Source organism: Clupea harengus, chromosome 17, assembly GCF_900700415.2.
Source record: "Clupea harengus chromosome 17, Ch_v2.0.2, whole genome shotgun sequence".
Lineage (NCBI taxonomy): Eukaryota > Metazoa > Chordata > Actinopteri > Clupeiformes > Clupeidae > Clupea > Clupea harengus.
The window spans coordinates 17,619,309-17,643,964 of NC_045168.1; the positions used below are offsets into that span (position 1 = coordinate 17,619,309).

Consider the following 24,656-nt stretch of genomic DNA (forward strand, 5'->3'; position numbering starts at 1 on the left):
CTGTTATGTATTGACTGCCGTCGAGATGAAACTGTTATGTATTGACTGCCGTGGAGATGAAACTGTTATGTATTGGTTGCCGTGGAGATGAAACTGTTATGTATTGACTGCCGTCGAGATGAAACTGTTATGTATTGATTGCCGTGGAGATGAAACTGTTATGTATTGATTGCCGTGGAGATGAAACTGTTATGTATTGGTTGCCATGGAGATGAAACTGTTATGTATTGATTGCCGTCGAGATGAAACTGTTATGTATTGATTGCCGTGGAGATGAAACTGTTATGTATTGGTTGCCGTGGAGATGAAACTGTTATGTATTGACTGCCGTCGAGATGAAACTGTTATGTATTGATTGCCGTGGAGATGAAACTGTTATGTATTGATTGCCGTGGAGATGAAACTGTTATGTATTGGTTGCCATGGAGATGAAACTGTTATGTATTGATTGCCGTCGAGATGAAACTGTTATGTATTGATTGCCGTGGAGATGAAACTGTTATGTATTGATTGCCGTGGAGATGAAACTGTTATGTTTTGGTTGCCGTGGAGATGAAACTGTTATGTATTGATTGCCGTGGAGATGAAACTGTTATGTATTGATTGCCGTGGAGATGAAACTGTTATGTATTGATTGCCGTGGAGATGAAACTGTTATGTATTGACTGCCGTCGAGATGAAACTGTTATGTATTGACTGCCGTCGAGATGAAACTCATGTTTTGATTGCCGTGGAGATGAAACTGTTATGTATTGCATTGTATTGATTGAGTTTCAGTCAGGTCCATACCTATGGAACCAGCGTTTCCCATATTTGTATTGTCTTAATATTTCCGGAGTTCTATGTTGCCAAGCTTTCATGGTCATGCCAATATTATAGAATCTTGGAAACTTACATTTATATTCCCTTTTTGTCCAGGGTGGGAGGGGCTGGCCATAATCTTTCCTGTTTCCTTCAGGGTCCTGGAGTCTCCCAGGTCCTAGTGTCACTCAGAGGGTTGGACTCTTGTAAAAAGGTCATAGGTCATGCTGACAACATTACTACCAAATGTGGAAAGCCAATATTGTCCCAAAGTTAATGATTTAGGGGAATGAAGGGTAAACGGCACCAGAAGGATCAGATGTTCCACAGTGTCAGCCAGGCCAGTAAGACAGACACACACACACACACACATCTAGTCATACACACACACACACACATCTAGTCATACACACACCTGGCCAGGCCAGTAAGACAGACACACACACACACACACACACACACACACACACACACACACATCTAGTCACACACACATCTCAGGCAGGTAGTTTCGTGTCCGAGCGCTCGGAGGCACAGAACATGTCCGCCTGGAGGATCTGGAGAGCCGTGGGGCTGCTGGCTGCTCTGAGGCTGTCTTACTCTGACCAGGCACCAGAACCGTAAGTGAAGTCACAGACACACACACACACACACACACACGCAAACACATACACACGCACATGCACACACACGCGCACACACACACACACATACACACACACACACACACACACATGTACACACACACACGCACACACGCACAGAAGCACACGCACTTACGCACACACACACACACACACACACATACGCACACACGCACACATGCACACACTCCCTGACACATTCCTTTAGAAGGTTAAACATTGCTAACAAAACAATTGATTTATGTTTGAGCAATGGGACTGCATTTCTCACTGCATCTAGTCATACACACATCCGGCTACACGCACACACATCTTGTCATACACACATCTGCCAACACACACACACATAGTCATACGCACATCTAGTCATACACCCATCTGGCCACACAGATACACACACACACATATTTAGCCACACACACATCTAGTCATACACACATCTGGCCACACACACATCTGGCCACACACACATCTAGTCATACAAACATCTGGCCACACACACATCTGGCCACACACACATCTAGTCATACACACATCTGGCCACACACACATCTGGCCACACACACATCTAGTCATACAAACATCTGGCCACACACACACATCTGCATTTCTGCATTTCGTTGCCTCAGTACTTGTACTCTGTGCAATGACAATAAAGTTGAATCTAATCTAATCTAATCTAGTCATACGCACATCTGGCTACACACACACATCTAGTCATACACACACACATGTAGTCATACACAACACGTCTTTATGTCACAAATCGGCTCCCTATGCATTTCCAGATCTTTCTTGGTGGCGTTCCGTGCAGTCATAGACTCCGGCTCCCAGGCTAAAGTCTGTGTGAGCTTTTTAAAGCCCTCGGCTGAACCCGCCGTCATGTCCGTCTATCTGAGCCACGAGGGCCGGAGCAAACTGCTGTTTCAGGAACCTGCAGACACAGAGTTCCACCGCTGCTTCCAGATGCAGGTCAGTCATCAATGAGGAGTGTGTGGAGTGTGTGGGGTGTGAGGAGTGTGTATCCCCTGAGTGTGTGGAGTGTGATGAGTGTGAGGAGTGTGTATCCTCGAAGTGTAAGGGGTGTGAGGAGTGTGTGAGGAGTGTGTGGGGTGTGAGGGGAGTGTGTGGAGTGTGAGTGGAGTGTGGAGTGTGAGGAGTGTGAGGGGAGTGTGTGGAGTGTGAGTGGAGTGTGGAGTGTGAGGGGAGTTTGTGGGGTGTGTGAGGGGAGTGTGAGGAGTGTGATGAGTGTGTGGAGTGTGAGGGGAGTGTGTGGAGTGTGTGGAGTGTGTATCCCCTGAGTGTGAGGGGAGTGTGTGGAGTGTGAGGAGTGTGAGGAGTGTGATGAGTGTGTGGAGTGTGAGGGGAGTGTGTGGAGTGTGTGGAGTGTGTGGAGTGTGTATCCCCTGAGTGTGAGGGGAGTGTGTGGAGTGTGAGGAGTGTGTATCCCCTGAGTGTGTGGGGTGTGATGAGTGTGAGGGGAGTGTGAGGAGTGTGTATCCTCGAAGTGTAAGGGGTGTGAGGAGTGTGTGAGGAGTGTGTGGGGTGTGAGGGGAGTGTGTGGAGTGTGAGTGGAGTGTGGAGTGTGAGGGGAGTTTGTGGGGTGTGTGAGGGGAGTGTGAGGAGTGTGAGGGGAGTGTGTGGAGTGTGTGGAGTGTGTATCCCCTGAGTGTGAGGGGAGTGTGTGGAGTGTGAGGAGTGTGAGGGGAGTGATGAGTGTGTGGAGTGTGAGGGGAGTGTGAGGGGAGTGTGTGGAGTGTGAGTGGAGTGTGGAGTGTGAGGGGAGTTTGTGGGGTGTGTGGAGTGTTTGGAGTGTGTATCCTCTGAGTGTGTGGGGTGTGAGGAGTGTGAGGAGTGTGTATCCCCTGAGTGTGAGGAGTGTGTGGAGTGTGTGTATCCCCTGAGTGTGTGGGGTGTGAAGAGTGTGTGGAGTGTGTGTGGAGTGAGGGGAGTGTGTGGAGTGTGTATCCCCTGAGTGTGAGGAGTGTGTGGGGTGTGTGAAGTGTGAGGAGTGTGTGGAGTGTGTGTGGAGTGTGTGGAGTGTGTGGAGTGTGAGGAGTATGTGGAGTGTGTGGAGTGTGTGATGAGTGTGGAGTGTGAGGGGTGTGTGGAGTGTGTGGAGTGTGTGTGGAGTGTGTGATGAGTGTGTGGGGTGTGTATCCCCTGAATGTGTGGAGTGTGAGGGGAGTGTGTGGAGTGTGTGGAGTGTGTGATGAGTGTGAGGGGAGTGTGTGGAGTGTGTGGAGTGAGGGGGGTGTGAGGAGTGTGTGGAGTGTGTATCCCCTGAGTGTGAGGAGTGTGAGGGGAGTGTGTGGAGTGAGGGGAGTGTGAGGGGTGTGTGGAGTGTGAGGGGTGTGTGGAGTGTGTGGAGTGAGGGGGGTGTGAGGAGTGTGTGGAGTGTGTATCCCCTGAGTGTGTGGAGTGTGTGGAGTGTGAGGGGAGTGTGTGGAGTGTGTGGAGTGTGTGGAGTGTGAGGGGAGTGTGTGGAGTGTGTGGGGTGTGTGGAGTGTGAGGAGTGTGTGGAGTGTGTATCCCCTGAGTGTGAGGAGTGTGATGGGTGTGTGAGGGGAGTGTGAGGGGTGTGTGAGGGGAGTGTGTGTGGAGTGTGATGAGTGTGAGGGGTGTGTGAGTGGTGTGATGAGTGTGAGGAGTGTGATGAGTGTGTGGAGTGTGTGGAGTGTGTAGAGTGTGTGGAGTGTGAGGGGTGTGAGGGGAGTGTGAGGAGTGTGTGAGGAGTGTGTATCCCCTCAGTGTGAGGGGAGTGTGAGGAGTCTGTGAGGAGTGTGTATCCCCTCAGTGTGAGGGGAGTGTGTGGAGTGTGAGGGGAGTGAGGAGTGTGAGGGGAGTGTGTGGAGTGTGTGGAGTGTGAGTGGTGTGAGGAGTGTGTGGAGTGTGTGGAGTGTGAGTGGTGTGAGGAGTGTGTATCCCCTCAGTGTGAGGGGAGTGAGGAGTGTGTGTGGAGTGTGATGTGTGTGTGGAGTGTGATGAGTGTGAGGGGTGTGTGAGTGTGTGGAGTGTGTGGAGTGTGTAGAGTGTGTGGAGTGTGAGGGGAGTGAGGAGTGTGAGGGGAGTGTGAGGAGTGTGTGAGGAGTGTGACGGGAGTGTGATGAGTGTGAGGGGTGTGTGGAGTGAGGGGGGTGTGAGGAGTGTGATGAGTGTGTGGGGTGTGAGGGGTGTGTGGAGTGTGAGGGGAGTGTGGGGTGTGTGATGAGTGTGTGGCGTGTGTGGAGTGTGTGGATTGTGAGGGGTGTGTGGAGTGTGTGGAGTGTGTGGAGTGAGGGGAGTGTGGAGTGTGTAGAGTGTGAGGAGTGTGATGAGTGTGAGGGGTGTGTGGAGTGTGTATCCCCTGAGTGTGTGGAGTGTGTGGGGTGTGTGGAGTGTGTGGAGTGTGTGGGGTGTGTGGAGTGTGAGGAGTGTGTGGGGTGTGAGGGGTGTGTGGAGTGTGAGGGGAGTGTGGGGTGTGTGATGAGTGTGTGGCGTGTGTGGAGTGTGTGGATTGTGAGGGGTGTGTGGAGTGTGTGGAGTGAGGGGAGTGTGGAGTGTGTAGAGTGTGAGGAGTGTGATGAGTGTGTGGAGTGTGTAGAGTGTGATGAGTGTGTGGAGTGTGTGGAGTGTGTATCCCCTGAGTGTGTGGAGTGTGTGGGGTGTGTGAGGGGTGTGTGGGGTGTGAGGAGTGTGTGGAGTGTGTGGAGTGTGAGGAGTGTGAGGGGGGTGTGAGGGGTGTGTGGAGTGTGTATCCTCTGAGTGTGTGGAGTGTGAGGAGTGTGTGGAGTGTGTGGAGTGTGAGGAGTGTGTGGAGTGTGTGGAGTGTGTATCCTCTGAGTGTGAGGTGTGTGAGGAGTGTGTGGAGTGTGAGGAGTGTGTGGAACGCCGGTGCTGATGAAAGACTCTGCAGAAGATCAGGAGATGTTTTTATTTTCACCTACAGGCTCCTTTCGTGGTGACGGAGTCCATACAGCAGATCCGAGTGGAGGTCAAGGGTCGAACATTTCATCTGACGGAGGAAAGAAAAGTCCTTTTCAAACCCAAGCCGGCACCCATCACCTTCATTCAGACTGATAAACCCATATATACACCTGGTCAGACAGGTATGTTCTGACTGATAAACCCATATATACTCCTGGTCAGACAGGTATGTTCAGACTGATAAACCCATATATACACCTGGTCAGACAGGTATGTTCTGGTCAGACAGGTATGTTCAGACTGATAAACCCATATGTACTTCTGGTCAGACAGGTATATTCAGACTGATAAACCCATATGTACTCCTGGTCAGACAGGTATATTCAGACTGATAAACCCATATATACACCTGGTCAGACAGGTATGTTCTGGTCAGACAGGTATGTTCAGACTGATAAACCCATATCTACACCTGGTCAGACAGGTATGTTCAGACTGATAAACCCATATATGCACCTGGTCAGACAGGTATGTTCAGACTGATAAACCCATATATACACCTGGTCAGACAGGTATGTTCTGGTCAGACAGGTATGTTCAGACTGATAAACCCATATATACACCTGGTCAGACAGGTATGTTCTGGTCAGACAGGTATGTTCAGACTGATCAGGGGTAACAGAGGGCCCTAGGAAGTCATAGTTATTTCTGACAACAGGCCCCATACTGTGTACATGCTTAAACTGATCTGATCATAACTATATATATATATTATACTATATATTATAACTATATATATTATACTATATATTATAACTGTATATATTATAATATACATATTATAACTTTATATAGTATAACTATATATATTATACTATATATTATAACTATATATGTATTACACTATATATTAACTATATATATATTATACTATATATTATAACTTTATCATCCTCTTCAGTGCTTTTCAGAGTGGTCACTATAGATACGAAATTCATCCCAGTTAGTCAAGAGGTGAGAGCTGTACATGACAAACACACACCTAAGGCAAACAGGAAATGTACTTGACAAACACACACATAAGGCAAACAGAAAATGTACATGACAAACACACATGTGAAATTGCACTACGGAATTCTTAAGTGGTTCTGGCCCAAGTCTGTTCTGTAGTCAGCTGCTGTTTGAGTACAGGTGACAGTGACAGTGACAGTGACAGTGACAGTGACAGCTGCTGTTTGAGTACAGGTGACAGTGACAGTGACAGCCCAGCTGCTGTTTGAGTACAGGTGACAGTGACAGTGACAGTGACAGTGACAGTGACAGCTGCTGTTTGAGTACAGGTGACAGTGACAGTGACAGCCCAGCTGCTGTTTGAGTACAGGTGACAGTGACAGTGACAGCCCAGCTGCTGTTTGAGTACAGGTGACAGTGACAGTGACAGTGACAGTGACAGCTGCTGTTTGAGTACAGGTGACAGGTAACAGTGACAGTGAGAGTTCTTGGAGTGGTGACCCAAACCACTTATTCTGTGTTTGACCTAATGACTTCTCAAACGGACTAGGAGGACCATAGAGTTCGAGCTAATGACATCTGAAACGGACTAGGAGGACCATAGAGTTTGAGCTAATGCCATCTCAAACGGACTAGGAGGACCATAGAGTTTGACCTAATGACATCTCAAACGGACTAGGAGGACCATAACACATTTAAACTTTGTGGTTTCATGCCCAGCAACCGTAAATCATCTAAAACAAATATAATTACTTTGTGTACAACTGTAAATAATCTACAACTTTATAAAAACTATAAAACATGTGTTTTGAAACATGTGTTTTGTAACATGTGTCTTTGTCTTCCTGTTGCAGTATGCAGTCGTGGAGCTGCAGGTAAGAATAAAATCTTCAGATATGAATCATCCACTGCAACATAAACATGTAAAAGTTTACAGCTCTTTGTGTTTTAAGTCTGGTTCACCTGCTGTCGTTTCATTGAGTAGAATGGTGTTTGTGTTAGAATGGTGTTTGTGTTGTAAGTCTGGTTCACCTGCTGTCGTTTCATTGAGTAGAATGGTGTTTGTGTTAGAATGGTGTTTGTGTTTTAAGTCTGGTTCACTTCCTGTCGTTTCATTGAGTTGTATGCCGGCACCCGGATTGGCCAGTGGCTGAACACATCATCACAGGGGAGGATCCTGCAGCTCTCTCACACCCTGAGCTCGGAGGCTCCTGAGGGCCACTACGCTCTGTCCGTCCACACCCATCAGGAGCAGGCCGTGGCAACCCACTTCTTCGAAGTGAAGAAATACGGTACGTCCTGGTCCTGACCTTGCTGACGCACTTATGCTGCGGTCAGAGAATGTATCCGTGGACAGTCATGTACAAACCGAGGCTTCTGCTGTACAGTGCTATAGGATTGTTATGCCATCTGTAAACATCTCAAACAAGCTCACTCCATTTTAGTGATGCCTAATTCAAACAAGCTCACTCCATTTTAGTGATGCCTAAGTTTGAGGTGACGACAAGCCAGCCCTCAGAGGTCAGCATTGCCTCAGATGACCTCGAGCTCAAGGTGTGCGGAAAGTGAGTCTCTTCACACACACACACACACACACACACACACACACACACACACACACACACACACACACACCACACACACACACACACACAGTTCCCTCTTCACACACACACACAGACACACTCAGTTCCCTCTTCACAGACACACAGACACTCAGTTCACTCTTCACACACACACACACACACTCAGTTCACTCTTCACACACACACACACACACACACACACACACACACACACACACACACACACACACACACTCAGTTCACTCTTCCCACACACACACACACACACACACACACACACACACACACACACACACACACACACACACACACACACACACACACACACACACAGTTCCCTCTTCACACACACACACACACACTCAGTTTCCTCTTCACACACACACACACATACACACACACTCAGTTCCCTCTTCACACACACACACACACACTCAGTTCACTCTTCACACACACACACACACACACACACACACACACACACACACACACACACACACACACACACACACTCAGTTCACTCTTCACACACACACACACACACACACACACACACACACACACACACACACACACACACACACACACACACACACACACACACACACACACACACACACACACACACACACACACACTCAGTTCACTCTTCACACACACACACACACACACACACACACACACAAACACACACACACACACACACAGTTCCCTCTTCACACACTCAGTTTCCTCTTCACACACACACACACACACACACACACACACACACACACACACACACACACACTCAGTTCCCTCTTCACACACACACTCAGTTCCCACTTGGACATGATTCCTTTTGTTTTAAAGCGCGGCTCTGTCCCCAGATACACTTATGGGATGCCCTTGCCTGGGATGGTGTCGATGGTTTTATGCCGTCACCTGAATGTTTGGATCCAAGACCAAGCCTTTAGCCCTCTATGCCTCAATGCTTCCCTAAAGGTATGTCTGACAGCGAGCACTCATACGGCTCATATTAAAGCCTTTCATCACTGCCTTTAGGCTTGTGTTGCTGTTAACACCACTCATGTGTAGCACCAGTAGAGAAACACCAGAGCAAACAAACCCGCACCCGATTGGTGCTCTCACAACACCAGCGCAAACAAACCCGCACCTGATTGGTGCTCTCACAACACCAGAGCAAACAAACCCGCACCTGATTGGTGCTCTCACAACAGCAGAGCACCCCTGCACCTGATTGGTGCTCTCACAACACCAGAGCAAACAAACCCGCACCTGATTGGTGCTCTGAGAGCCCCCGCGTGTACAAACCTCATCTAACGTTAGGGCCCGATTTACTGATCATGGAGGAGAACCTGGAGCCAAATGGGTGACCTCTCCCCGAGCCCCAAATGGGTGACCTCTCCCCGAGCCCGAGACCCAAATGGGTGACCTCTCCCCGAGCCCGAGCCCCAAATGGGTGACCTCTCCCTGAGCCCTAGCACACCCTTGGTAGGACGCATAAAAACAGAATGCAGGAAAATGCAAACAGACCTCAATATGAAGTCAAATGAGTTGTATGCAGCCTGTGGAGCGTGTGGCAGGTCACGTGTGTGTGTGTGTGTGTGTGTGTGTGTGTGTGTGCCGCTCAGCAGCCGTGTGACATGCACAGGGTCTCCATGTCCGCTGTGTTCTCAAGTCTTTGTATTTCTCAAAAAAATAATTTGAGTGCCATCACTGGATATGTCCAGGAGAGGGCGCTGTGTAACTGTTCTGTTTCATCCCCACAGCTGGACGGCTCGGGCTGTGCCTCTCACGTGTTCAACATGACATTTTTTGCTGTGAGTGACTTAGGTTGGAAGCTCCAAAATGCCCTTCTTTTCAAAGCCACCGTGACTGAAGAGGCTACAGGTGCGTGAAAGACAAAGAGAAGAAGCATCTTCAATCACCCTAGCACATTAACACACACAAGGGCTATGATAGTGCAGTAATATAGTGCAGTACACACAAACACAAGGGCTATGATTGTGTGTGTGTGTGTGTGTGTACTGCACTCACACACACACACACACACACACACACACACACACACACACACACACACACACACACACACACACACACACATAAGGGCTATGTTAGTACAGTAATATAGTGCAGTACACACACACACACACACACACACACACACACACACACACACACACACACACACACACAAGGGCTATGTTAGTACAGTAATATAGTGCAGTACACACACACACACACACACACACACACACACACACAAGGGCTATGTTAGTACAGTAATATAGTGCAGTACACACACACACACAAGGGCTATGATAGTACAGGAATATAGTGCAGTACACACACACACAAGGGCTATGATAGTGCAGTACACACACACACACACAAGGGCTATGATATTGATTTTACTCCTCTTAGTTTCACGGTTCATGGTTATCAACATCACTGTTTTACTTGCTTTACCCATGTTGTGTTTGTTTGTCAACATCACTGTTTTACTCGCTTTACCCATGTTGTGTTTGTTTGTCAACATCACTGTTTTACTCGCTTTACCCATGTTGTGTTTGTTTGTCAACATCACTGTTTTACTCGCCTTACCCATGTTGTGTTTGTTGGGTTTGTGTATTCTTTTACAATTGCACTACTACTACTACTACTACTACTACTACTACTACTACTAATAATAATAATAATAATAATAACTGCTTCCAGAGGTGAGCAGGTCCAAGACTGAGACAATCAGGATTTCCTACTCTCTTGGAACGATCACATTTCTCGAGACTCCAGACACATATGAACATGGATCAGTTTTGGAGGGAAAGGTACAGTCCAGGCACAGATCTATACAGGAAGTTACTCTGTGTGTCCATATGTTCAAAAACATGTAATCTGTTTCCTGCTTTAAAACTGTATCTATAGATCAGCTTGAGGGACAACAATGGAACAGCCATTTTATATCAGCCCGTGTATCTGTCCACACCGATGCGCCCAGAGCCGCTGCAGGCACTGACCACGGACTCCACTGGGGTGGCCCGCTTCTCCGTGAACACCACAGCTCTCCGTAAGGAGGACATCTTCCTATCTGTAAGACCACAACTGACCTTACTAGCTAATCCCTCTCAAGCAGCGATAAACAGTGAAACGCGTGGAAAAATACACTAAGATGCTGTCATTGCTTTGCAGGCAAGCGTCTCGCCCGGACCCGTTCCGTATGGAGTCCCACACTATGTGTCTGCACTGTTTAGAGTTGCTTTGCACAGAGACTCCCCTCGCCTGGCGCCCAGGTCCAGCTCTCTGAGAATAAAGAGCTCAGCTGAGCCTCTGCAGTGTGACACAGACACACCCATCAGCATTCAGTACGTCTTCACTGGGGAGACCTTCAACACAGACTCTCTGGACATCATATACATGGTGTGTGTGTGTGTGTGTGTGTGTGTGTGTGCGTGTGTGTGTGTCGGGGGATTACATTCCTTATATCAGAAAGGGAAGGGTACATTTTCTAGAAAGGATTTGATAGATTTATTACGTCTTACCAGGTTATGTTTATGTATGTTGCAGGTTTTATCCAAAGGGGAGATTCTTCATGACGGGACTGTGAAGGCTCCAGTAAGGACCAACCAAACAGCAGCTGAAGGCGAGGTGTCCTTCAAACTGCCTGTCTCAACTGAGATGGCTTCCTACGTGGACATTCTGGTCTACTCTGTCTTACCCAGTGAGATGGTCCTAGCAGAAAGCAAGCAACTCCAGACTGAGAAGTGCTTCAGAAACAAGGTAAGCTAAACTAAGCTAAGGTAAGCTTGTGATGCTTAGAAGAATGAAGCTTTGATGTCCAAAAGCGGTGAAGTTGTTTGTCAGGGCCAGACACCACCCTTCTGCCCGTAAGGAGTTTGTTAGTTTGTTGGTCTTTTAATCTAATAGATTAAAAAGATGGCTTACCTTCTGGTTTACCTGCTGTCTACACAGGTGTCTGTGCAGTTCTCTCCCCCTAAAGCGGTTCCTGGAGAGAAGAACTCCCTGCAGCTGTCAGCTCAGCCTGGCTCTCTGTGTGGCCTCAGTGCTGTGGATCAGAGTATCTTCATCATGGAAGCAGGGAAGCGCCTAGATGCCCAGAAGGTTAATGCACAGTAGTTACCATAGCAACACTCCAAATATAAGGTTAATGCAGAGTAGTGCAACCTGTAGTTTTTTCTAATACCTGCAACAGTAGTAGATATAATGATTTACTCTTTGGGTTTTCAATACTCTGTGAAAGCGTGGTGATATGAGGAAATACCAAGAAGTTTTAAAAGCAACAATTTTACCTTCAAATAACAGCTTCAAAATCAATTTGGTTGAACACTGACTTGTATTTGCAATTTGTATTTACGACAGTGGTGTTAAAGTAAGCTACACTCCACAACTTTAGGGGGCGCTCAGTAGCAGGGAATACCAATTCTCACGTAACGGGGCTTTAAAGCAACATTAGACTCAAGGTACAGAATGACTATGCTACAACCCTTCTTGTGAGCCGCAACATAAATTGGAGACAGACCACAGAGTGTACAAAAATAGGGGTTTATGTCTATAACACCAAAAACAGGGAATAAAATAGTAAGTGTCAGGCACCAAAAGCCCATAGTGTTCACCAGCACCAAAAGCATAGTGAGAAGGCAAGGCCCTCTCTGAGGGCGAACAGCATGGCTTCTACCCACACCTCCTCAGGTGTGGACAATCAAGCTGATTACGCCCATTCACCACCCAGAGGTTGTTGCACTACCACTGCAAAGCCAGTGGGGATGTAGAGGGGCGTAACAGACTCATTATCAGGTAAAGTGAAAGTAAACGCTCGAGCAGTGTGATGATGAAGACAGTGGCTGCTGCTGCCATATGTAGAGTATTATGCTGGCATGTTTCACAAGCACTTAGAGTTCATACATTTCATATGATTCCTCTCCTGTCTCTAAATCCCTCCCATGACGTCATGAGTGCCCTCTGTGCACAGCATGTGTGTTTAGCTGTAACTCTGTGTGTTTATGTATCATCCCAGATCTTCAGCATGTGTGCATCAGCTGTAACTCTGTGTGTTTCTGTATCAACCCAGATCTTCAGCTTGTCATGGAGGTCGTATTATGGCGTACCCTATCAAGTTCAAGATGACTTTGACTGCCTTCACCTGAGATCTCGCAGGTACACGGTGCCCATATCATCCAGCCCAAGAAACGACGCAAACAGTGTGTTTGAGGTGATTTTTGAAAACATCTGGATGTGATGTTGATATTTAGTCTTGAGTTAAGCCTTCAAAGAGTATTTACCTGTTGACTTGTTGTTGTTTACCAGTTTACTTTGTTTTCTGCAGCGTTTAGGACTGAAGGTGGCATCAAATCTGTATGTCCGCACGCCTCTCTGCATTATCTTTAGGGGCAACACATATTCATTAGTGCAAGGTAATTATATTCATTAGTGCAAGGTAATTATATTCATTAGTGCAAGGTAATCATATTCACACTTAGTCTTAGGCACATTATATTCATTGTAAAACTGCATGAGATACGTGTTGCAGCCAGCAGGGGACAGTGCTGTGCAGGGAGTAAACCTGATGTGATGGAGGTTACATATGCACTGAGGGATGTGATGTGATGGAGGTTACATATGTACTGAGGGATGTGATGTGATGGAGGTTACATATGCACTGAGGGATGTGATGGAGGTTACATATGATGTGATGACTGAAAGGTGTGACCAGATGAGGTTGGGTGAGGCTGGATGACTGAGGGGTGTGGCTGGATGACTGGGGGTGTGGTCAGATGACTGGGGGGTGTGGGCAGATGGCCGAGGGGTGTGGCTGGATGACTGGGGGGGTGACTGGATGACTGAGGGGTGTGGTCAGATGACTGGTGGGTGTGGTCAGATAACGGATGGGTGTGGCTGGATGACTGAGGGGTGTGGTCAGATGACTGAGGGGTGTGACTGGATGACTGAGGAGTGTGGTCAGATGAATGAGGGGTGTGGCTGGATGACTGAGGGGTGTGGCTGGATGCTTAAGGGGTGTGGCTGGATGACTGAGGGGTGTAGCTGGATGAGGGGTGTGATGACTCTCTCTCTCCCAGGGTCCGGTGGTCCGAGGGGTCAAGCAGGATCCCATGGTTCTGACCCTTCACAGACCATTCGCACGTTCTTCCCTGAAACATGGATCTGGGAGCTTGCAGAAGTTGGGTAAGGTGGTGGAAGAAGTACTGAAGTTTAGTACAGTGAAGTACAAGTACCCAGGAAAATAAAAGTAAAAGTAAAAGTACTACATCAACAATCCTACTTAAGTAAAAGTAAAAAGTACTTACTTTTAAATTCACTTTAAGTATTAAAAGTAAAAGTACTTACTTTCAAATTTACTTTAAGTATTAAAAGTAAAAGTACTCACGCAATGGGTTGTCTCTTAATGTCTAGGCTGTGCCATTTTGATAAAGAAATAGCTACTGGTAATAAATGCCTCTACAGATGTCACTACTAGTAATAATTTTAAGCAACAACATTTGTTAATTGGAAAGGTTGATGTACTTATTGTGCCTACCATCTGTAATACTGTTCACACTATATCTTACAATTCTGCGGATGACAAGTTATCTACCAGGGATTATTTGCAAAGTTAATACCATAAGCCAAACCAATAAAGACACCATGTGATATCTTTAAATCTTTTATTTAATTGTAAACGTGTAAAAAAGGGAAACATGGAACATGAAAAACAAATGTAATTGTAAAACTGGACAGAACAAGGCACTCTAGCTTGACATAGCTAACCTACCAGCTTTATTACCACTACGTTAAATATATAATGAAGATACAATCATGTTTTTTGATGCTATTGCTGTATGTCAACATGCATTTTGCTAGATAACATTATAATATCATGTCAGTAAACGAATTAAATACATATATAAATATTTAAAAGTCAGGGACATTAACTTAGCATAGCAATCACTCTGCTTACCTCGATATGCTACTTAAAATTTTGAGGGCAAAAAATTTAAAGCTAGCAACTCCTTTTTTTGAGGCAGACAGGAACCGCATTGAAACTTCCAGGAGTCATTCTTGGGGCCTTTGAACTCGAACATATCTTTTAAATAGGGCCAAGGGTGGCTCATATCAGAGGGCTCAGTTCAGGCCGACTCTGGATCCATGTTGAATAGGCAGTAGTCAGGCTGTCTGTTGAATGTTTAGGTATAACATGCAAAGCTACCGCTAGTGCTGCTGCCAAACGCGCACTCTGATATCATTGGATAGAGCCACCTGATTGGTTTAAACTTCCAAAACAGCAACGCAATCCATAGTTTTGTGTAGGCAACATTTTGGCGAAACTGTGTTCATAAAATGTAACGAGTAACAACACATATTGTAGAAATGTAGCGGAGTAAAAGTATAGATAATAGCTAAAAAATGTAATGGAGTAAAAGTAAAAAGTATGCACTATTATTTTTACTTAAGTAAAGTAAAAATACTTCGTTACATTTCACCACTGGGTAAGAGTCTGTGAAACATTCAGCATGCAAAGAAGTTTCTGCTATCATGTTCTTTGATGATCAGTGCCATATTTGACACAAATAATTCCAAGTATTCCAAGATTCAAGCTGTTTCAAAATGTTGATCCAATTAGTGTTTATTATTGGCACGGTACTGACCTGTGGTCTCTTCACAGAGAGTCTGGAGAAGCACAAGTGCCTTTCACCGTCCCTGACACCATCACCACCTGGGAGACGGAGGCTTTCTGCCTGTCCCCCCAGGGCTTTGGTCTGGCCCCACCAGTTCAGCTCACAGTTTTCCAGCCCTTCTTCCTGGAGCTCTCCCTGCCATACTCCATCATCCGTGGAGAGACCTTTGAGCTCAAAGCAACGGTTTTCAACTACCTGCCAAAGTGCATCATGGTATTATTTACAAACCTGGCAAATATGTTAGTAGTAGTAGTGGGCTTACATGGAGAAAGGGTTTACCCATATCACACATACACATACACACACACACACACACACACACACACACACACACACACTGTGTTAAACATGATAGAGCACCATTCTGAGGGAACAGAGTGTCTAAGTCTAACCAGCAGTGCTGTTTCTAGGAGTTTACACGCTGCTGTTGCTAGGAGTTCACACACTGCTGTTGCTAGGAGTTCACACGCTGCTGTTGCTAGGAGTTCACACACTGCTGTTGCTAGGAGTTCACACGCTGCTGTTGCTATGAGTTCACACGCTGCTGTTGCTAGGAGTTCACACGCTGCTGTTGCTAGGAGTTCACACGCTGCTGTTGCTATGAGTTTACACACTGCTGTTGCTATGAGACCCCATGCAGACGAAGCCTAGTTTGCCTGAACCCGGGTTCATTTTTCACACATATCAACTTTTTAAATCGCGTGCACATGAACCCAGCGAATCCGATTGACTCAGCTGTAGTACATCCCCCACGCCTGTTGGTGGCGCTTTGGTGCTACATACAACTGAAGAAAACGGAGAAGAAGACAGGAGCATGTGTCGGTAGGAAAAACGTATGGCCAGAGAATGTGTATTAAAACCGGATGTCGTCACTTTAATCCGGTCTCTGGTTGGATAAAACTTTTCAACAGAAATGGACAAGGACCTTTACTTTTTAGTTGAGAAGTTGTGTTGATCGCCTGGCCTGCAAACGATCGGTTTTCTTTAAATTATTATTATTTTTGTGAAGTTATACGGCTTATGTGAATAAAGCTATCTACACAACTTTTTATATGTCTACATTGACTCGTTTAGTTGTTCATGTGGTACACGTAGGTCTTAACTGAAGCTAACGCTTAGACCAACAATCCATTGGAACACATAGTAGCTAGCTAGCCTCGCTGCTAATAAGTCTAACGTTAGCATGCTGATATGAATAGACCCATTATAGTCAGGTGGCTTAATGCTCAATTGACTTGTTAACCGAACTTTTACGAAGTCATACAACTAAACACACAAGTGACTTGTTAACCGAACTTTTACGAAGCTATATGACCAAACACAAAGCTAGCACTGTTAATTCCGCTATAGCTAGCCAGGCTAATTAGCTCGCCTAAGATACTGCAATTTAAGCTAACCAATTACCTCATTTCCCCCAAAACCCATCGATTACATGTGTTTGTGATGTGTAACATATATCCTTAATCAGTCATTCAAGTTATTAACGTTTATTTACGGATAGCGATTACACGACACAAGGGTAATTCAATCGCTATTAATGTTGAACTTGAACTTCAACAACGTCACACAACATTAAAAGTCAGGCATCGGCATGGTTCCTACAGAATTAATCAAAGGTCCTTGTCCATTTCTGTTGAAAAGTTTTATCCAACCAGAGACCGGATTAAAGTGACGACATCCGGTTTTAATACACATTCTCTGGCCATACGTTTTTCCTACTGACAGCATGCTATCAAAGTAACATATGACAGTAGTTGAGCTCCAACTAGCAACGTTTAGCTTAGCCGCATAGCCTACATTTAATCTACACAGTAACACATTATGGTGGTTTATAAAATCAGTGGTAAGAGCAGACTGTAGGTTAAGCGAAAAATAATTATATTTGTTATTGATAATAAAGAGTTTAGAACAGTGCAACAAAGCAATGTGCAACATGACATGTCTGAGTTGTTTAAATGCCTGTGCTTTATGGAGATGCTGAGCTTGAGCACGAGAGACCACAATGCAAGTGCTGTGGATCCTGGATGTTTCATGGTTTACAATTGCTTCCAATTTCATGGTTTTATTACTAACAACAAATGTAGGCTATTGTTGAGGGCTTTGTCCTTCACGTACTGTAGGCTACCTCTGAAGTAACGTTAACGCTAGCTAGTAGCTATCGCTATTGTTGTCTGACAGGACTAAAGCTAATGTAACATTCATCTGTTTTGAACCTTCCGTCTATAATAAAAAATCTTTTCACGTCAGATTTGCTCATATAGGCTATTGCTGACACTTTTAAAAACTGTTTTTTGAAAAATGGTCTGATGCAAATAGATTAAACAGTGATAGATTAAAGTGTGGCTTGTTAATGTCATCCCTTTCCTAACAACAGATAGATAGATACATTTGTATTAATCCCGTTAGGGAAATTCACGTGGAAAAGGAGCAAGGTAATAGGAAGAATTTTTTTTTTTAAACTGGAGAGCTGTTATAACTGGCTGCCAAACTCACTGTGCCATGGCAACCCATTCAGTTATTAAATAATGCCGGTTGTGTCCGTTGTTCTGGCTGGTCTAATGATGCAATCACGTGGGGCAATCCGATTAGGTATGCGGATAGCGTGCAGACGAACACCAACAGCAATCGGATTTCGAGGTTACTCACTTTGGACCCCCGATTCGAGGGAGTGCGGATACAGTGTGCGGATACAGTGCGTTCGTCTGCACGATAGGGCTATCCGGAGACGGGGTTCACCGGGTTCAGACAAACTAGAGTCCGTCTGCATTGGGCCTGAGTTCACACGCTGCTGTTGCTAGGAGTTCACACACTGCTGTTGCTAGGAGTTCACACGCTGTTGCTAGGAGTTAACACACTGCGCAAGACTAGTCTCTCTGAGAGAAACAGAAAACAAGTAAGCATATATTTATGACTGATGTAAAGTGGTTGTAAAGGTGTTGGATGCCCTCCTTGTGTTTTTGAGTGTGTGTTACACATGAACCCTCTCTGGTAGGTTACAGCGACTCCAGCCCCTTCATCAGACTTCACTCTGACCCCCTCCTCTGATGGCCAGTACTCCTCCTGTCTGTGTGCAAATGGCAGGAAGACCTTCAAATGGACACTGGTGCCTTCTGTGCTCGGTGAGTGTACACACTGCATGATGCATGCCTTCACAGTGAGGGGAGGGGAGTGTACACACTGGATGCCTTCACAGTGAGCGGAGGTGAGTGTACACACTGCATGCCTTCGCAGTGAGGGGAGGTGAGCTGTGTTCATGTGTGGTCGATGTATGTATGTGTGTCTGTGTGGTTTTTGTCATTACTAATGCAGTGAGGTGTGGGTGTGTGTGTGTGTGTGTGTGTGTGTGTGTGTGTGTGACTAGACTAGTGCTTTACCCACGTTCGGGGGCCTGTTCCTTCATAAGTGTGTGTGAATATGTCTCGGCAGGAGTGATGAATGTGACTGTGAGTGCTGCAACTGAGCAGTCCCAGACTGGGTGTGGCAATGAGGTGGTGACTGTCCCAGAGAGAGGCCGCATAGACACAGTCACACGCCCGCTCCTGGTTAAGGTAAGTGTGTGTGTTTATCAGTACAAATGAATGTTATACATACAGTATATAAGTAACCCATCTGTAACTCTGTTCACTAAAGGCGGAGGGAGTTGAGAAGACTGAGAGTTATAGCTGGCTTCTGTGTCCAAAGGGTGAGTTTGACCTGCCTTCCACCAACCCTTTCTCCTGTAATATTTTACCATGACAAATATTCAGTGGTTTTATAGACTCCTGTTGCATTTATAGCTTTATATCATTGCATGGCTTTATACAGTATATCATATATGGCTTTATATACCATAGTAAATGTAAATGAGTGTCCATTTGCATCCTTATGTGTCACTGAAGAATTCGATCTGTGTGCTCTTTGTTAGTTTGATTTGTGTCTGGAGTTTCATGTTGTTCCCACAGGGGGCGCTCTAACGGACGAGATGGATCTGAAACTCCCAGCAGCTGTCGTGAAGGGATCAGCCAGAGCCTCAGTTTCTGTGCTGGGTACCAAAGATTACATACAGCTTCATATGCAGTAGTTAATGGACAGGAAAATAACTGGTTGACTGCTGAGCCCTTAAACATGTGTGTCCAACACTCCATCCCTCCTGTAGGAGACGTCCTGGGTCGTGCTCTGAAGAACATTGGCAGTCTCCTGAAGATGCCATATGGTTGTGGGGAGCAGAATATGGCCATCCTCTCCCCAAATATCTACATTCTGCAGTACCTACAGAACACTAACCAGCTCACTGAAGAAATCAGGGAGAGGGCCACCAATTTTCTCAAGAGCGGTAAGAGGTCCACCTGCTATGGGGCGGTGAAGGGTGGCATGTCTCATGGAGTTCTGATGGTGAAGGGTGGCATTCTGATGGTGAAGGGTGGCATGTCTCATGGAGTTCTGATGGTGAAGGGTGGCATGTCTCATGGAGTTCTGATGGTGAAGGGTGGCATTCTGATGGTGAAGGGTGGCATGTCTCATGGAGTTCTGATGGTGAAGGGTGGCATATCTCATGGAGTTCTGATGGTGAAGGGTGGAGTTCTGGTGGTGAAGGGTGGCATTCTGATGGTGAAGGGTGGCATGTCTCATGGAGTTCTGATGGTGAAGGGTGGCATGTCTCATGGAGTTCTGATGGTGAAGGGTGGCATGTCTCATGGAGTTGTGATGGTGAAGGGTGGCATGTCTCATGGAGTTCTGATGGTGAAGGGTGGCATGTCTCATGGAGTTGTGATGGTGAAGGGTGGCATGTCTCATGGAGTTGTGATGGTGAAGGGTGGCGTGTCTCATGGCGTTCTGGTGGTAGTTCTGTGTTCTAAAGCAGTTATACTCAACAGGATACCAGAGGCAGCTGAACTACAAGCACAGTGATGGAGGCTACAGCACGTTTGGCAGAGGGGAGGGAAACACATGGTGAGTTGATCCCAGAGACATTCCAGGAGGAGGCTTATCGTTAATGAACAAATTAATTCCAAACATAGTGGATCCGGTACTGGAAGCCCGACCCGGTATTATAAACAGCCAATCACTGCATAGCTGTCCTTGCGTGTTACATTATCATTCTTTACACTTTCACCATTACCACAAAAAAAAATATTTGGCAACCCCAAAGTGACAAGTTATTATTCACTCTTCATCTCCCACCAGCTCAGTTCCCTGTTCATCCTCTTCCTCATGAAAATTACATTTGAGCTTCGGTCTTGATCTTGGGGGTTGAGGCGTTCGGTCTTGATCTTGGGGGTTGAGGCGTTCGGTCTTGATCTTGGGGGGTGTGGCGTTCGGTCTTGATCTTGGGGGCTGAGGCGTTCGCTGATGGTGCCTCAATAAGGCGGTAAAATCCAGAAAACTGAATAATTGTGTGTCATTATTGTGAAATGAAACTGCTGGCGAACACAGTCTATTTGAACTCACTTGGATGTTCGTTTATTAACTTATTGCTAACAGCATGCATATACTTCATCACATGTCACAAACTCAACATCAACTGGTAACTTCCTACTTCTGGCCACTAGGCTGCCTCGCAGCTCACTCTTTTATTGGATGCTGAAGTGGCCCATACATATTAGGTATCCTATGCGATACCTTGACAATTATGTTCATCAGAAGCTATCGGGTCAAATTCTCGTCTGAAACATAGCATGCAGGGTTAGGGTTAGGGTGAGGGTTAGCTCTACCATGTGATCTGAAACATAGCATGCAGGGTTAGGGTTAGGGTGAGGGTTAGCTTTACCATGTGATCTGAAATATAGCATGTAGCAGGAACAGAGACATAGAGCATAACCACCCTAACTCCATAAGCTTTGGTGGTGGACTTAAACACATATTTTGTAAGGGTTAGGGTTAGCAGCAAGACTAGCACCAGCTCTATGTCTTTCCTTGTGTGTAAGTCATAGTTCCACTCCATGTATTTCCCTGAGAAGTAAGTGCTGTTTTATCTTTTCCTGCAGGTTGACTGCATTTGTGTTGAGATCCTTTGGTAAAGCAAAGTCTTTAATCTACATCGATCCAAAAATCATTACGGATGCAAAGACTTGGCTTGAAGGAAGACTTAGACCAGATGGCAGCTTCCATATGCAGGGGAAACTCTTCAACAACAGAATGAAGGTACCCATATGATAATACTATCTAACTAATCAACAAACGCATTATTTGGTATTTGGATGGATACTGAATTTGACATTGGGTTTGTCCTTGTCTTGTAGGGCGGTGTAAACGACAATGTAACAATAACTGCTTACATCACTGCATCGATGCTTGAGCTGAACATGTCTGTTACGGTATGCAAATCTGTTACTTTCGTCATCTACGACAAACTACTTCAAGTCTATCAGAGGCTTCATTCAGATTCTTCTACTGTTGTGTATCTGGTACAAGTCTGTATCGTTTAGAGAATTGCAACCTTGAACCAGATTATTGTACCAGACAATCTGCTTTTTACTTCAGGAAAAAACGCTGACGTTTCTAAAGTCCTCCGTCAGTGACCTCTCCAACACCTACTCCACTGCTCTACTGGCCTACACCTTCAGTCTCGCTGGAGAAGAGGACCTGCGATCTCAACTTCTGAAACACTTGGACAGTGTAGCAACCTCTGATGGTATGAAACATTTTAGTGTGCCTGAAGAGACACAGATAACCCAACGCTTCAACCTGCTTCCTTTATCTCATGTGGCTCATGTCTGCTCAGGAAATCTCCTGCATTGGTCTCACTCCTCATCAGAGCGAGCTGATTCCCTGGCGGTGGAGACGAGCTCTTATGTGCTGTTAGCTGTTTTCAGTAAAACCACACTGACTGCTGCTGACTTAGGGTATGCTGCCAGGATTGTCAACTGGTTGGTGAAGCAGCAAAATCCATATGGAGGCTTCTCTTCCACACAGGTGATCCACAAACACTTCCTTCTGAAACGTGTTATTTGTGTTGCTGTGTCTGGGCTTTTGTCCAGCTTCTGTATTTGCCCACACTGAGGGTTGAGTGTGTGTTCTCTCAGGACACGGTGGTGGCACTGCAGGCTCTGGCTCTGTACGCCACCAAGGTCTTCAGCCTACATGGATCCAGCACAGTGACTGTGCAGTCAGCAGGTGGGGACAAACACCAGTTTGACGTGAACCAGCACAACACATTACTGTACCAGGAGAGGGCGCTGCAGGATGTTCCTGGGAAGTACAGCGTAGAAGTCAAGGGCTCTGCATGTGCTTCTGTGGGGGTCAGTCTGAAAGATCTCTTCTGCTTTGTTCCTGACTGTTAATGATGGTTATTCTGTTAGGGCTATTTATTCTTGTCTAAATCCTTCTGTAATAGGTGGCTCTTTTCTATAACATCCCCACTCCCACTGAGCACTCAACCTTGAGTATTAAGACTCAAGCCAAGCCTCTGACTGATGGAGAGTGCAACAAGATCAATGGACAGGCCTTCAACTTAAACATCACAATCAAGTACATAACCCCATGTAGAGTATAATTCCTACAAGTAAGATAAGTAACCACAGGAAAGGCAGAATGGAGGAAACCTCATATAGTGTCTCTTGTCTGTCTGAAACAATAGCACTGATGTCATGGGCTAACCACGCCCTAACCAGAGCGTTCCATGTTCCCCGTGTAGTTCTCACATGCTGCCTGTTCTATTTAAAGATGACTTGAGTGAGACAAATATTCATCCTTCCTTGTGCAGGTATGATGGACCACAGGAGAGCACCAACATGGCTATAATAGATGTGAAAATGTTATCTGGTTTCACACCTGACTCTGCCTCTGTTGAAAAGGTAAGTTGTCCATCCTAAGTCTGTGTTTAGTCAGTGGATCATCATCTATCATAATGGTACTGATGAAGGTTCTGTCTTAACAGCTACAGGGCAGCATATTTGTGGACCGAGTCGATAAGAAAGATGACCACATCCTTGTGTATCTGTCAGAGGTGAGATATTACCTTCTGGATTATGATTCTTTTTCTGAATGCAGATGATTTTTGAAATAGGTCACACTTTCTCTGTATTTGCAACTCATGGATTATGGTTATCTAGTTCAGTTTTTTTGGATTATGGTTCTATATGGTTCTATATGGTTCTATGATACCCATCTGCCTGCATTCCTCCAGCCTCTCTTGACCTGTAAGATCGCGGTAGTTTAGAGAGGTGGTAGAAGTCTGATCCAGAGATGGAGCTGGTGTTGCAGTTTTCATTGTGGCACTTCAACAGGTTCAAAAGGGCTACTACTTCAACTACGATTTAGTATTGAGACAAGATCACCCAGTGAGAAAACTTAAAGCTGCCGTGGTCGAGGTGTACGACTACTACCAGCCCAGTGAGCATGCTTACGTTTTACCTACTCACACGTGGTCACCCCCACATTGGATTCTACAAAATAAAGCATTATGTAGAGCATACTACAAATGGAATCATATTTTTTTTTACATGCTTTTGCTAAATCTGCTCTTTAAGACTGATGCTCACTCTGGTTCTCTCCGCATCAGGTGACCAAGCGGAGGCAGAGTATTCCTCTCCCTGTGCAGGTGAGCTACTCCAGACACACGACACACTTCATGAAGGCCCCACCAGAGGGCGACACTGGTAACAGAAGGAAGACCATGCAGTGTTATTTCTGTTATTTATATTATTTACATCTGTTGAGCATTTAGTACAATGTGATGTCTGAAAATCCACAGAACTAAAAAAAGCAAGCAGAAAGTAGCCTCTGAATGATCATGTATCCTGGTGGATAATTTGCCAAAATTCAGTTATTTTATGTTTCAGGACTTCAGGATTAATTGTGTCAATTTCAGTTACCTTTAATTCTGCTTTATGTGTCTGTGTGTTTGTTGTTGGTTCAGGCGATGCCTGAAGAGCATGGTACAAGTTGAAACAAAAGAAGATAGTTATGATTGTTATGAATTATAATAAATAATAATTTCCAATAAATCAACCCTAACCCCATGTCCAGCTTCTCCTTCCTTTGTCTGGTTCATAATTAAGTTTAATATCAGCGGTGTCTGAGGACATGCACTTAGA

General features: G+C 45.7%; 1 protein-coding gene across 2 annotated transcripts; it reads left to right on the plus strand.

Annotated features, from left to right (window-relative positions):
• The first annotated feature begins 1,251 nt into the window (after positions 1-1,251).
• Positions 1,252-24,581, plus strand: LOC105903751 (alpha-2-macroglobulin-like). 2 transcript variants are annotated; one of them, XM_031583456.2, is made up of 35 exons: positions 1,252-1,421; positions 2,234-2,417; positions 5,374-5,533; positions 6,313-6,365; positions 7,217-7,237; positions 7,483-7,654; positions 7,843-7,927; positions 8,818-8,932; positions 9,721-9,841; positions 10,673-10,782; positions 10,880-11,044; positions 11,144-11,371; positions 11,519-11,731; positions 11,924-12,073; positions 13,041-13,181; positions 13,296-13,383; positions 14,047-14,152; positions 15,630-15,855; positions 18,635-18,761; positions 19,069-19,190; positions 19,273-19,324; positions 19,584-19,667; positions 19,778-19,954; positions 20,496-20,571; positions 21,606-21,762; positions 21,861-21,935; positions 22,102-22,252; positions 22,343-22,533; positions 22,644-22,859; positions 22,955-23,088; positions 23,324-23,414; positions 23,498-23,566; positions 23,847-23,952; positions 24,122-24,160; positions 24,479-24,581. In XM_031583456.2, the coding sequence occupies exons 1-35, from the start codon at positions 1,342-1,344 to the stop codon at positions 24,487-24,489; spliced, it is 4,296 nt and encodes a 1,431-aa protein (XP_031439316.1). In that variant the 5' UTR covers positions 1,252-1,341; the 3' UTR covers positions 24,490-24,581. The 2 variants fall into 2 exon arrangements, with proteins under 2 accessions (XP_031439316.1, XP_031439317.1); XM_031583457.2 differs by lacking the exons at positions 1,252-1,421; positions 2,234-2,417; positions 5,374-5,533 and adding an exon at positions 5,954-5,986.
• Positions 24,582-24,656: the final 75 nt, after the last annotated feature.

Bases quoted from the DNA above. Each gene is read 5' to 3' on its own strand.
- LOC105903751 (XM_031583456.2), top strand. From the start codon at position 1,342: ATGTCCGCCTGGAGGATCTGGAGAGCCGTGGGGCTGCTGGCTGCTCTG. The intron at 9,842-10,672 runs GTGCGTGAAAGA...AACTGCTTCCAG, and splicing joins CGTGACTGAAGAGGCTACAG to AGGTGAGCAGGTCCAAGACT. The intron at 21,763-21,860 runs GTACCCATATGA...CTTGTCTTGTAG, and splicing joins TCTTCAACAACAGAATGAAG to GGCGGTGTAAACGACAATGT.